Below are 12,347 nucleotides of genomic sequence, written 5' to 3'. Positions count from 1 at the left end.
TAAAAATACAAAATGATAGTTAAATAAATTATGGTATGACCATTTAAGGGAGTATATATAACCTTTGAAATTATACTTATTAAGAACTATTGACATGGGAAATGTTCATCTAATGCTAATTTAATAAATTGGGTACAGGCCAATATAAACAATAACAATATAAACAAACATTATCTGTAGAAAAGACTGAAGAATACATTAAAATATTAATAGTGATCTTTAGATAGTAACATTACTGTGATTTTTTCTTCTTTAAAACTCTAAAATATTTTCTAATTTCTGTCGTAAACATTTATAAGTTTTAACTGAAAATATAAGATGCATTTTTTAAAAATAACAGCTAACAGCACCTCCTATAAGCCAACCACAGTTCTAGTTACTTTACATGTATTAACTCACATTTTTTTCTCAAAAAGAAAACACCAGGCCCAGATGGCTTCTGTGGCGAATTCTACCAAATAATTAAGGAAGAAATAATACCAAGTATAGGCAGACTTTCAGAAAATTGAAGGAGGGGAAAGCTGTCCAACTTGATCTATAAAGCCAACATTATCCTGATCCCAAAGCCACACAAAGACATTATGAAAAAAGAAAACTACAGGCCAGTATCCTTCATGAAAATAGATGCAAAAAATTTAAACAAAATTTTAGCCAATTAAATCCAACAATTCATAAAAAGGAAAATACATCATGACCAAATGGAATTTATTCCAAGAATACAAGACTGGTTCAACATTCAAAAATCAACATAACTCATCATAGTAAACAGGCTAAAGAAGAGTAATGACATGATCATTTCAGTAGATACAGAAAAAGCATTTGACAAAATTCAACATCATTCCTGATTTTGAAAACTATCAGCAAACTTGGAAGGGAAGAGAACTTCTTCAACCTGATAAAGGGCTTTTCATGAAAAACACATATTTAATATTATACTTAATAGTATGAAGCTTTTCTCCCAAGATCAGGAACAAAGCAAGGATGTCCATTCTGAGGTTTTTAGCCAGGACAGTAAGGCAAGAAAAATGAAGTAAAAGACCTCCTGATTGGAAAGGAGGAAGTAAAATTATATTCACAGATATCTCATTTTTTAAAATATTGATTACATGTTGAAATAATAGTTTATATTTTGGGGGGTTAAATGAAATACATTAATAACATCAATATCATTTGTTTCTGTTTTTTAATGTGGCTACTAGAAATTTAAAATTATATATATGTCTCATATTTGTCAACCACATCTTATTTCAATTGGACAATTAGGTCAAAGAGGTAGGTAGGAGCCAGATCATGTCAGGCCTTAGAGACCACAGTGAGGATTAATGTTTTTATCCCACGGGTAATTGGACCATTAGTGGGATTTAAATAGGGAGTGACATATGAGAAACAGATTGCAGAAAGCAAGAGTGAATTCAGAAAAATCAATCAGAAGGCTGAGGTGGAGGGATGGTGAGGCGGGTTGTGGGTGTTGAGGGTGGAGTCAAGAAGGGCTTGGAGTTCAGACACAACCATTGGGAAGGCCTTAGGCTAAAGCATTTGCTACTTGTTGGGACTGTCACTATTCATTTCTGGCATATGAATTATGCTAGGAAATGTTCAGAGAAAAGTAAAATATGTTAATTTCTAACATATCCTCAGAGATATTTATGATGAATTAAAATGTACAAACAACAGATTTGGAGGAGTAATTATCAAGAAGAAAAGCTTACAGCCAGAAGTTTGTAAGCTATCTAATGAAAGAAATGCCTTAGTGTTAGATTTGGAAAGTACTTTTCAAGTAATTCATTTCTCTTTGATTTTAGATTTTGTAAAATGTTTCTTTTCATTAAAAAAATTTTAAATCACATACACAAGCTGCCTGTTGCCAGATAGACAGCTAAATTGAAGAGACTGACAATGTAGGCAGAAAAAAAAAAGTTAAGTATTGTATAGATATCATGAATTGAGTTCTTGGTGTAAAAAGATTGCAAGAATCCTTCTACTGGAAAGAGTTCTGGGTTATATTTTTTTCAAGTAACTTGTAAAGTTGGTTAGAAAAATGCTTTTCTAAATCACACCCTGAGCCCCAGGATACCAAAAGAAATAACATACTGTGCATATGTCTCCTGTGGTCAGATGGGTTATATATAGCAGGACTGATCAACAGAGCCTAGCTCTTGGAACACCAGCTCATCTAAGTCCTGAATGAAGTGCTGCTTTCTCCCCAGTGGTCATATATTAGTGTTCTCACTAATGGAGGGAGGGAGGGAGAGAGAGAAAGATGGATGGATGGATGGATGGATGGATGGATGGATGGATGGATGGATGGATGGGTGGATGAATGGATATTGCAGGAAAGAATTAATAACCTCACTGTCTTAGTTTAAGAGGATCTGATCAGCACAGTATTAAGCACTGGTCTTTGTTTGGCATGGAATTAAAGTGATTTTTCAAGAGATGTAACTGGGGCTGGAGTTGACCTGCAAGTCCTGGTTCACTCATGCCCTAGTGTTCCAGGCTAACTAAACTTCCTTCTTAAACAGTCCCTAATTCTCTGCCTCCACATCTACAGCATCTGCCGTTCTTTCCCTGTTTTAATGACTTAGTCATCCACCAACTTTCTCACTTCCAGTGGGTACAAAAAGGAAGAATTCTCCTTCCTTTCTACCTTAGATGTTGAGCCAGAAGCAAGATCAGCATTCTAGTGCCTTTTGTTTTCTCTTGCTTCCAGCAGGACTGCATTCTCTCTGCCTCACTGCTTTGCTTCAAACTGTATCAATTTTTTACTTCTTTTTAGCTCCACCTTCCATTTGACCATAAGTCCGCTGCTCTATCTGATGAATGACTAGCTTCTTGAGCTAAGCGTTGATTATTTCAAGTACCTGTATTTGCAATTACCTATGCTAAAGAGACAAAGAGAACATGGGTAAATGAAATGCTAAGAACATTCTGGAATCCTCAGGAAAGTTAGCACTCCTGACACTGATTCCCTGGGACTCTTCTAATGCCTCCTACTCCCAGAATGGTCTCTCTTGTTTTGCAAGTTAGGACGAAGAGCTGATGCTCTTGTAACTATTCTGGGGTTAGAAGTTCACATCACTCTGACCAGGAAGTATAAAATCCACTACAAGAAGGGGACCCTGTTCCGTCTGGAGAATCTTTTAAATACACTCCAATTTTCTTCCAAGATTTTTTTATATCACATATTCTAGAGCTGGTTGTCCGGTATGGTAACCACTAGCCATGTATGGCTGTTATTACATAAAATTTAACACTCAGATCCCAAGTTGCATTATACACATTTCAAGTACTCAATAGCCACCTGAGGCTAGAAGTTACATAGTACAGATAGAGAACATTTACATCATTGCTGAAAATTCTAAGTGTGCTGTAGAGCATGGTTATGGTACAGCTTAGTGGGTGAGGTCATGGGCTCTGTAGTCAAAAGATGTGTCTCTGAATCTGCTTCACAACTAGCAGCCAAATGACAAGGCAACTACTTTGCTGAGCTACACAGTTGGCTCAATGGAAATTATAATACCTATTAAAGAGAGTTATTATAAGAAGTGATTAGTACTCTGCACATATTTTTTATGTTTGTTGTGGCAGTACACAGTTGACCCTTGAACAACCTGGAGGTAAGAGTGCTGACCCCCTGTGCAGTTGAAAATCTTCATATAATTTTTGACTCCCCCCAAATTTAACTAGTAATATCCTACTGTTGACCAGAAGCCTTGCTGATAAAATAAACAGTCAATTAACATATATTTTTATGTTATATGTATTATATACTATATTCTTAGGATAAAGTAAATGAGAGAAAAGAAAATGTTGTTAAGAAGATTATAAGGAAGAGAAAGTACACTTACAGTACTGTATTGTAAAAAAATCCATATATAAGTTATTGTTCAAGGGTCAACCATAGTACTAAAAGTAACAGATTTTAGAACCCTCTTTTCTTCCTTCCCAAGATGAACACAAACCAAAATTCACATTTCATTTCACTCCTGTGCTCTGTCTCCTGAAGTCTGGGTCCATTTGGCCCGGTAGCTAGAGGTCGAAAGAGGTCAAAAGTCTTCTCTTTCTGTTATCATGCCTTAATACTGAGTCTGCTCGGGTGCCTGGGTGGCTCAGTTGGTTAAGCGACTGCCTTTGGCTCAGGTCATGATCCTGGAGTCCCGGGAACGAGTCCCATATCGGGCTCCTTGCTCAGCAGGGGGTCTGCTTCTCCCTCTGACCCTCCCCCCTCTCATGTGCTCTCTCTCTCAAATAAATAAATAAAATCTTTAAAAAAAAATACTGAGTCTGCTGTTAGGCATGTAGTCAGGTTCTTACAGATCCATCTTGCTTCCTCTGACTTATCTGGGGGTTTGGGAAATTGCTGGTCCTCCAGGAGGTGAGAGCAGTGGTGGTTTTGCTTCAGCTTCTCAACTGCATAAACATAACCCTGCCCTAGTTTGGTAGGACTTGGGAATGAGGGGCAACTGGGGCTTCCAACAAATCAACTCCCTGTGTGTAATTGCCCCAGTTGGTTTCAACCCCCATCCTAGTTGTGGTGAGTGGGGGTTTGGGAAGGGAAGATGGTTGTCCATCACTCCTCTACAACCTAGGACTCTTTCAGGAGACTAATCTGGTTTTCATGACTCTGTGGAGGCACAGATCAACTCCAAATCCCAGAGCCTTGAAGTTGACTTCAAATCTGATTCAGTTTCAGAATTTTCCCTATCTTTCAGACTCTCTGAATGATTTGGGAGCAGACTAAAATTTTCTGGTTCTTCCCTAGAGTAGAGTGCTACTCCCATGTCCTACTCTCAATTCACATGCCTACTTCATGGACTGTGAAAGTGGGGAGGAGCAAAGAATGGAGAAAAGAGGATAAAGAGGAGAAAGTGATAATTACCTATCAACTTGATTCTTAAGCCTGTGAGATTCTTGCTAGTTTGCTGGTTCGTCTCCTAGAGGCAGTTCTAAGAAAAAGTACAAGACAGGAAACAGAAAAACAGAGGAAAGGCTAGAGATCAACTTTACATCAAATAATTGAATTGGAGATTCTCAATGTCAAAATTAATATTGTTTTAAAGGTTTTTTTCCCCTACAAATACTGTTAAGCTAGGTTATGGACACCACTCACTTACAGATAAAAGAACTGAAATTCAGCCAGGTGAGGTCAGTTTCCCAAGACCACAAAGCGAGGTAGACATGGAAGCTGGATTAAGAGGATTGTCTCCTAAATAATCCTAAAAATTGTATGGAACCAGAAAAGACCCCAAATAGCCAGAGGAATGTTGAAAAAGAAAGGCAAAGCTGGTGGCATCACAATTCCAGACTTCAAGCTCTATTACAAAGCTGTAACCATCAAGACAGTATGGTACTGGCACAAAAACAGACACTTAGATCAATGGAACAGAATAGAGAGCCCAGAAATGGACCCTCAACTCTATGGTCAACTAATCTTCGACAAAGCAGGAAAGAATGTCCAATGGAAAAAAGACCGTCTCTTCAACAAATGGTGTTGGGGAAACTTGTAGCCACATGCAGAAGAATGAAACTGGACCATTTCCTTACACCACACACAAAAATAGACTCAAAATGGTTGAAAGACCTCAATGTGAGACAGGAATCCATCAAAATCCTAGAGGAGAACATAGGCAGCAACCTCTTCGACCTCAGCTGCAGCAACTTCTTCCTAGAAACATCGCCAAAGGCAAGGGAAGCAAGGGCAAAAATGAACTATTGGGTCTTCATTGAGATAAAAAGCTTTTGCACAGCAAAGGAAACAGTCAACAAAACCAAAAGACAACCGACAGAATGGGAGAAGATATTTGCAAATGACATATCAGATAAAGGGCTAGTATCCAAAATCTATAAAGAACTCATCAAACTCAACACCCAAAGAACAAATAATCCAATCAAGAAATGGGCAGAAGACATGAACAGACATTTTTCCAAAGAAGACATCCAAATGGCCAACAGACACATGAAGAAGTGCTCAACATCGCTTGGCATCAGGGAAATCCAAATCAAAACCTCAATGAGATACCACCTCACACCAGTTAGAATGGCTAAAATGAACAAGTCAGGAGCCAACAGATGTTGGTGAGGATGCGGAGAAAGGGGAACCCTCCTACACTGTTGGTGGGAATGCAAGCTGGTGCAGCCACTCTTGAAAACAGTATGGAGGTTCCTCAAAAAGTTGAAAATATAGCCTACAACCCAGCAATTGCACTACTGGGTATTTACCCCAAAGATACAAATGTAGTGATCTGAAGGGGCACGTTCACCCCAATGTTTATAGCAGCAATGTCCACAATAGCCAAACTATGGAAAGAGCCAAGATGTCCATCAACAGATGAATGGATAAAGAAAATGTGGTATATATTTATAAATGGAATATTATGCAGCCATCAAAAGGAACGAAATCTTGCCATTTGCAATGACGTGGATGGAACTAGAGGGTATCATGCTAAGTGAAATAAGTTAATCAGAGAAAGACAAGTATCATATGATCTCACTGATATGAGGAATTTGAGAAACAAGACAGAGGACCATAGGGAAAGGGAGGAAAAAATGAAACGAGATGAAACCAGAGAGGGAGACAAACCATAAGAGACTCTTAATCTCAGGAAACAAACTGAGGGTTGCTGGAGTGGTAGGGGGTGGGAGGGATGGGGTGGCTGGGTGATGGACAGTGGGGAGGGTATGTGCTGTGGTGAGCACTGTGAATTGTGTAAGACTGTTGAATCACAGACCTGTACCTCTGAAATAATAATATATTGTATGTTAAAAAAAGAAGACAGTAGGAAGGGAAAAATAAAGGGGGGGGGGAATCGGAAGGGGAGATGAACCATGAGAGACTATGAACTCTGAGAAACAAACTGAGGGTTTTAGAGGGGAGGGAGGTGGGGGGATGGGTTAGCCTGGTGATGGGTATTGAAGAGAGCACGTTCTGCATGGAGTACTGGGTATTATACGCAAACAATGAATCATGGAACACTACATCAAAAACAAATGAAGTAATATATGGTGACTAACATAACATAATTAAAAAAAAAAAAAAAAGAGGATTGTCTCCTGACTCACTATGCACCTTCACTGCATCATTGGTGGTTGCTCAGACTCAGACCATCTGAGTCACCCCTGTGGATCCTAATTTCATAGCCTCAGAGTCCCTTTCCTCCTTTCCTTCCCCACTGCCTCGCCCAGTGCAGGGCATCATGACCTCTCACCTAGGCTATTGGCAACAACCTTCCATCTGGTCTTTACCTAGGTCACCTTCACCCTAATCTATCCCAACCACCACTGTGAGACTAATCTAATTAATGCACAGCTCTCATGGAAAAGTTTCTGTGAGAAACCTTCAACAATTTCCAACATGTTGCCTAATTTATTAAGTGTTAAAAACTCTTTAGCCCAGTATTGTGGCCTGCCAATGTGCCAGCAGCATGCTCTGCACTCCGACCCAAAGCACCATACACTCTGAGCATTCCCTGCACTCCTGTGCCTTATTGTCTTTGCTTCTGTGCCTTCCCTTGGAAAGCCCCAACTATGCCCCATCTGACTATACATCCATTCATCTAAGTTCTCAGTGGATCAACCCACCCATGAAGCCCTCCTGATGAATCCAACTCTGAAATCTTGTAGCTCTTTATCACATTTTGTTTTGTACTGTTTCTATATATGACTGTCTTATTTCCACTGTTAGACTGAGCTCCCTGAGGACAATAACCTGTGTCTTGTTTGTCTTTCCATCCGCAGAGCTGAGCACAACGGGGACACATGATAAACACTCTGAATATTTTTGAAAGAATAAATTCCTCTAATAAGGATAGTCTTGGCTATATTGTATATTATTAGTTTAAGTGCTTTTCCTTAGGTTGAAGAGTCTTTTACTGTAGAGACTTTATCTTCTCTAGAAAATAACTCACATATTGCGTTCAGACCTCCATAGCCCATGTAATGATAAATACAGTTAACTGCCTAGGCTAGGTGAACTGAATTAAATCAGTAAGAAAAAAAATGTCACCGATCCCTTCTTTACTGGAGTTGCTAAATAGATATTGAAAGGAATCACAAAATTCTCCTAAGATGCCTGAAATGTTTATGAATACATGTAACTTATTATTAGCTAATAGAGCTTCTTAGAGTCTCAATAAGCTTTCAGTGCACACAGCAATAAGACCATAAATAACCAGTCACACTGGCCTACTCTTCACTTGTGATTAAGTGCATATGGCGATATATTGACAAAATGTGGTCACTGTTTGAATATTTTTAAATCAAGGAGAAGTTAACCTGCAAATTCATCACATATAAACAGATATGTAGCTCTTTTTCATTTTTGATCTGATTTTTAATTTTTAAATAACCATATATTGATAAACAGTTCTTTCACAAATTCCTGGCAAACATCAAGATTGCTATTTATGACTCAAGAGCAGACCAAGAATATCAGAAATGACCAGGGATACTATCATTTAAAAAATCAGCTTGGAGGAGGAGGCAAATGCAAAGAGGTGTAGTACGGATTTCAGACCAGAGAAAACCCAGGTATGGAAGCAGGACTCCATTTTCACTTCAGTTGGCAATAGCACTGATATCTGTTCCCTGCTTTATGGAAAAATGAAATAATGGGTCTACTACCCCACATGCCAGTTACTACCTCAGTATTGATTATTGCTGCAAATTAAATTTAAATTTTAAAAGATTGCCAAGTTTTCTTTGTGTTTTTGGTGTGTGTAAGGAGGGGTTTGTAGGCATACAGGATGAAAGAGGGGGTTAGGGAGGAAGGAGAACAATGTGGAAGAAAAAAGAACTTACTAGAATTTTATTCACAACTTTTTTAAAAAAATGGGATCGTCGACTGGTGTTTGGATTTTTTTTCATAGACACTTTTATGGTGAAAAGGATTGAAATCAGTTTTTAAATTGGAATTTTTCCCAGAACACAACTCTTGCAAAGATGAAAAAATTAACGTTAAGCAAATCTTTTTAGATGATTGCCTTCGTAAAGCCTGGAGCATGGTTTTCAAGACATGTTTTCATGTTTTCAGTTAAGACAGTAAGATCATGCTACTCTTGGTGACTCGCTTCCTAAACTCTCAAGACAGAAATGGCATTCGTTATACAGTTAGACTCTTGGGCTGCATTCTCCCCAGTCCTGGAGCAACCCATCACCACGCTCTTACTGAGTGCTCACAGAGGGCTTGGCTCAGTGACTAGGCATGCAATTTGCATTTATTGTTGACAACTGTCCGCTTCAACCTCCCTCTCCTCACAACCCTGTCTAAATGGGGTTTGTAATCCTTTTTCCCACCCACTCTCTTCACTCCCTGGGGCAGGAATGTTGGCTCCTGGTCTCTGTCACCTGTCAGAATCCATCCTCCTGTCACTGGCTTATATGGACAAGTCAGCCGACTGTCACGTGACCCCCACCCCCCCACCCCCACTCGCCAATGCTAAAAACAGCTCAGGCACCTGCTCTGAACCTGGGCCTGAAACAATGTCTTCCACCGAAAAAACCATAAAGGACACTTAATCACCCAATCTTTGGAATTATTTCCAGAAGACACTTGCAGAAACCATTCGGAGCACCCTTTCCCTGGCAGCGCACACAGGGACGGCCAGGAGATGAGCGCATCTTTGAATTATAAATCCTTTTCCAAAGAGCAGCAGACCATGGATAACTTGGAGAAGCAACTCATTTGTCCTATCTGCTTAGAGATGTTCACGAAGCCTGTGGTTATTCTCCCCTGTCAGCATAACCTGTGTAGGAAATGTGCCAGTGATATTTTCCAGGTAGGTTTGTTTGGAATTTAGGGGGTAAAAAAAAAAAGTCTCTTTTCTCAGAATCAAGTGCTTAACTTTTAAGTAAATTCTTTTAGAAAACCTTTTAAGGCTGCATTCATTTTAAGAAAAACATTTTTTTTTTAATGATTTGCTCTGTGCTTTGCTGTCTGCCTCCTCCTTACTCCCAAGTCTAGTTTTACTTAAATACTAAGAATCATATTTAAAAAAACCAAAAACCTCAAAACATTGAATCTGCTTTCAAATTGTAAATGAATTGCTGCCCAAGACATTAACGTTGGAGTTTCTGGCTGGAACTTTTGGTTACGAAAACATTGGATGGAAAAGTGCCTGATGCTGAACATGGTACACAGCCGTTGACTGTGGATAAGTGCTGGCCCTGTATTTTGGGACCACTTGCTGAGAAGGCCCTAAGGGATTATCTTATGGCCAGCTTAAAGTAGAGGTTGATGTTGTTTGCAGTAACAGAGTGAAAAGAAGTCTCAGAAAAGCTACCTGTGGCATTACTCAATTCCTCTTTTCTTGCTTGGCAAGAACAGGCCTCTAACCCGTATTTGCCCACAAGAGGAGGTACCACCGTGGCCTCAGGGGGCCGATTTCGCTGTCCATCCTGTAGACACGAAGTGGTTCTGGACAGACATGGGATATATGGCCTTCAGAGGAACCTGCTGGTGGAAAATATCATTGACATCTACAAGCAGGAGTCCACCAGGTATGCTTCTTCCCTGTGTCAAACCCATTTGAAGCTTGTTTTTGTCTATTTGTTCTAATGGATCAATACACCAAACGCTTGTTTGCCCATTACAGACATTGTTTTTCCAAGTGAGTCCTTCCCAATGTGAGAATTGCTCATGGAAGGAGAAGGCAGCTGGTGCCCAAGCCTTTGTATCAATTTAAGAATGAAGTAATTCATTCAGTAATACTGAAAGAGGTATAATGCGGCCCATCCCTCTAAGCCTTGTATTACGTATGTTTTAGACATCTCTGCACTTCACAGGTCCTTTGTAGCTCCAGATTCTACATAGCAGAAAACCTATAGTACAAAATTTTAAGGAAAACTAATAGAAATGGCATTTTCCAAAATAGTCCAGTTCCTAGTCTAGACAGTCTCACCTGAAAATTGTCTAGATGATCATAATAAAAACAAAGTTCTCTAACATAGTTAGTCATGGTATGGACTCTGGGAAGTTGCAAAGCAATGCACAGTCCTTCCTTTAGTAAGTTAAAGTTTAGAGACATGGGGCAGGGGGAGATGGCATTCAGGTTATGTTTCTCTAATCTCTAGATTGTATTTGTCTCATACTCTTAGCATTCACCTGTTGATTGACTGATACTCAGTATATACATCTATTCATTAAAAAAAGAAAAAAAGTCTTCTTCCTCATCGAATCACATTGGTTATAGAGTTCCTTTCCTAGAGACAACACTGTAGGAGTTCATTCCTAGAAGCCATGGTGTGAAGAGCCCTTTTTCAATTGTACACAGGTCAGTCCGGTCCACAAAGCTTGATAGCAATATTGAGACCATCTGGAAATGAACTCATTGTGATTCTTATTAGGAGACATGTATTTATGGAACATCTGCAGGGCTCTAAGAGCCTTGCACTCTTGGAAGGAAAGCTGTTCTATAAATCTAACATATAATTATTTTAATCATTATGCCTATTAGTTTCTGCTTAAGATTCAAACTAAATTAGATAGTGCCAGAATCTAGATGGAATTGGGGAAGAAGAGTAATTGCCAGTGACATATTGCAGAGACACAGAGTCAGCTATTTCCCTTGTTTCCAGTCTCTGGAGAAGAAGGAAAGTGCTATGGTTGCCGTTGTTGCTTCATTGATTGATCTGATTGTATTACGTTACTTTAAAATGCAAATGCACACACTGTCTCTTAAAAAAATAACCAGTCAATTAATAACCCAGACAATCATTAAGGGTGTTTATATAACAACTGATTCAGTGCCTAGTAGAGTGTCTTGCATGGAATGGTTACTTTGTAAGTGCCCGCTGACAAAGCAACACCACAAACCTTCTTACATGTTATTGCAATAATTTCATTTTGCTACTTGCTACAGTGAGAGCCTGAAATATGGGAAATAATAGCAATAATGCTATGAAATGCAGAGAAGAAGAGATATTAAAACTTGTAGCATTAGCAAAACCACAAGATACATCTTTACTTTAACCATAAAGTCTACATGTGCATTTGCCAAAAAAGTGCCCAGGTGAGCAAACTGTATAAAAGTAATGAACAAAATTTCCAACCATGAAGCTCGTAACTGTGTGCATTAGCGGTATTTTTCTGATTATCAAGTTCTTATGCTGTTATTTCTTGAACTGGAGACCTGCCTTTGGGACATTTCTACTGGGTGGCAAAACCACAAGTTGCAAAGAGGATCCAGGTGTTTCTGTTTGGGCATAAACCCAGGTGTTCTCTGGAGGCCGGCAGCCTTGCCAGCCCAGAAGCCTGAGTCCATTAGGCAACCTTAGAATAACCTTGGATGTACAGAGTGAGATGAACCCATCTCTGGCTCACCGTCATTGGGGTGGGGACATAAAAGAGAGGG

The 12,347-nt window shown here is 39.3% G+C and overlaps 1 protein-coding gene across 4 annotated transcripts in view; it reads left to right on the top strand.

The window, feature by feature from the left end:
• The first annotated feature begins 9,429 nt into the window (after nucleotides 1-9,429).
• Nucleotides 9,430-12,347, top strand: part of TRIM55 (tripartite motif containing 55) — a 43,508-nt gene continuing 40,590 nt past the window's right edge. For all 4 annotated transcript variants that reach the window (XM_045896475.3, XM_045896473.3, XM_045896474.2 and 1 more), the window contains exons 1-2: nucleotides 9,430-9,773; nucleotides 10,322-10,494. In XM_045896475.3, coding sequence (XP_045752431.2) covers nucleotides 9,606-9,773; nucleotides 10,322-10,494 — 341 coding nt within the window. In that variant the 5' untranslated portion in view covers nucleotides 9,430-9,605. The remainder of the gene's footprint in view (nucleotides 9,774-10,321; nucleotides 10,495-12,347) is intronic.

Source organism: Mirounga angustirostris, unplaced genomic scaffold (genome assembly GCF_029215605.1).
Source record: "Mirounga angustirostris isolate CCGP_5_RB_7025 unplaced genomic scaffold, mMirAng1.0.hap1 SCAF_4, whole genome shotgun sequence".
NCBI lineage: Eukaryota > Metazoa > Chordata > Mammalia > Carnivora > Phocidae > Mirounga > Mirounga angustirostris.
The sequence above is the reverse complement of the archived record's forward strand: the minus strand, read 5'-3'. Positions and strand labels throughout refer to the sequence as shown.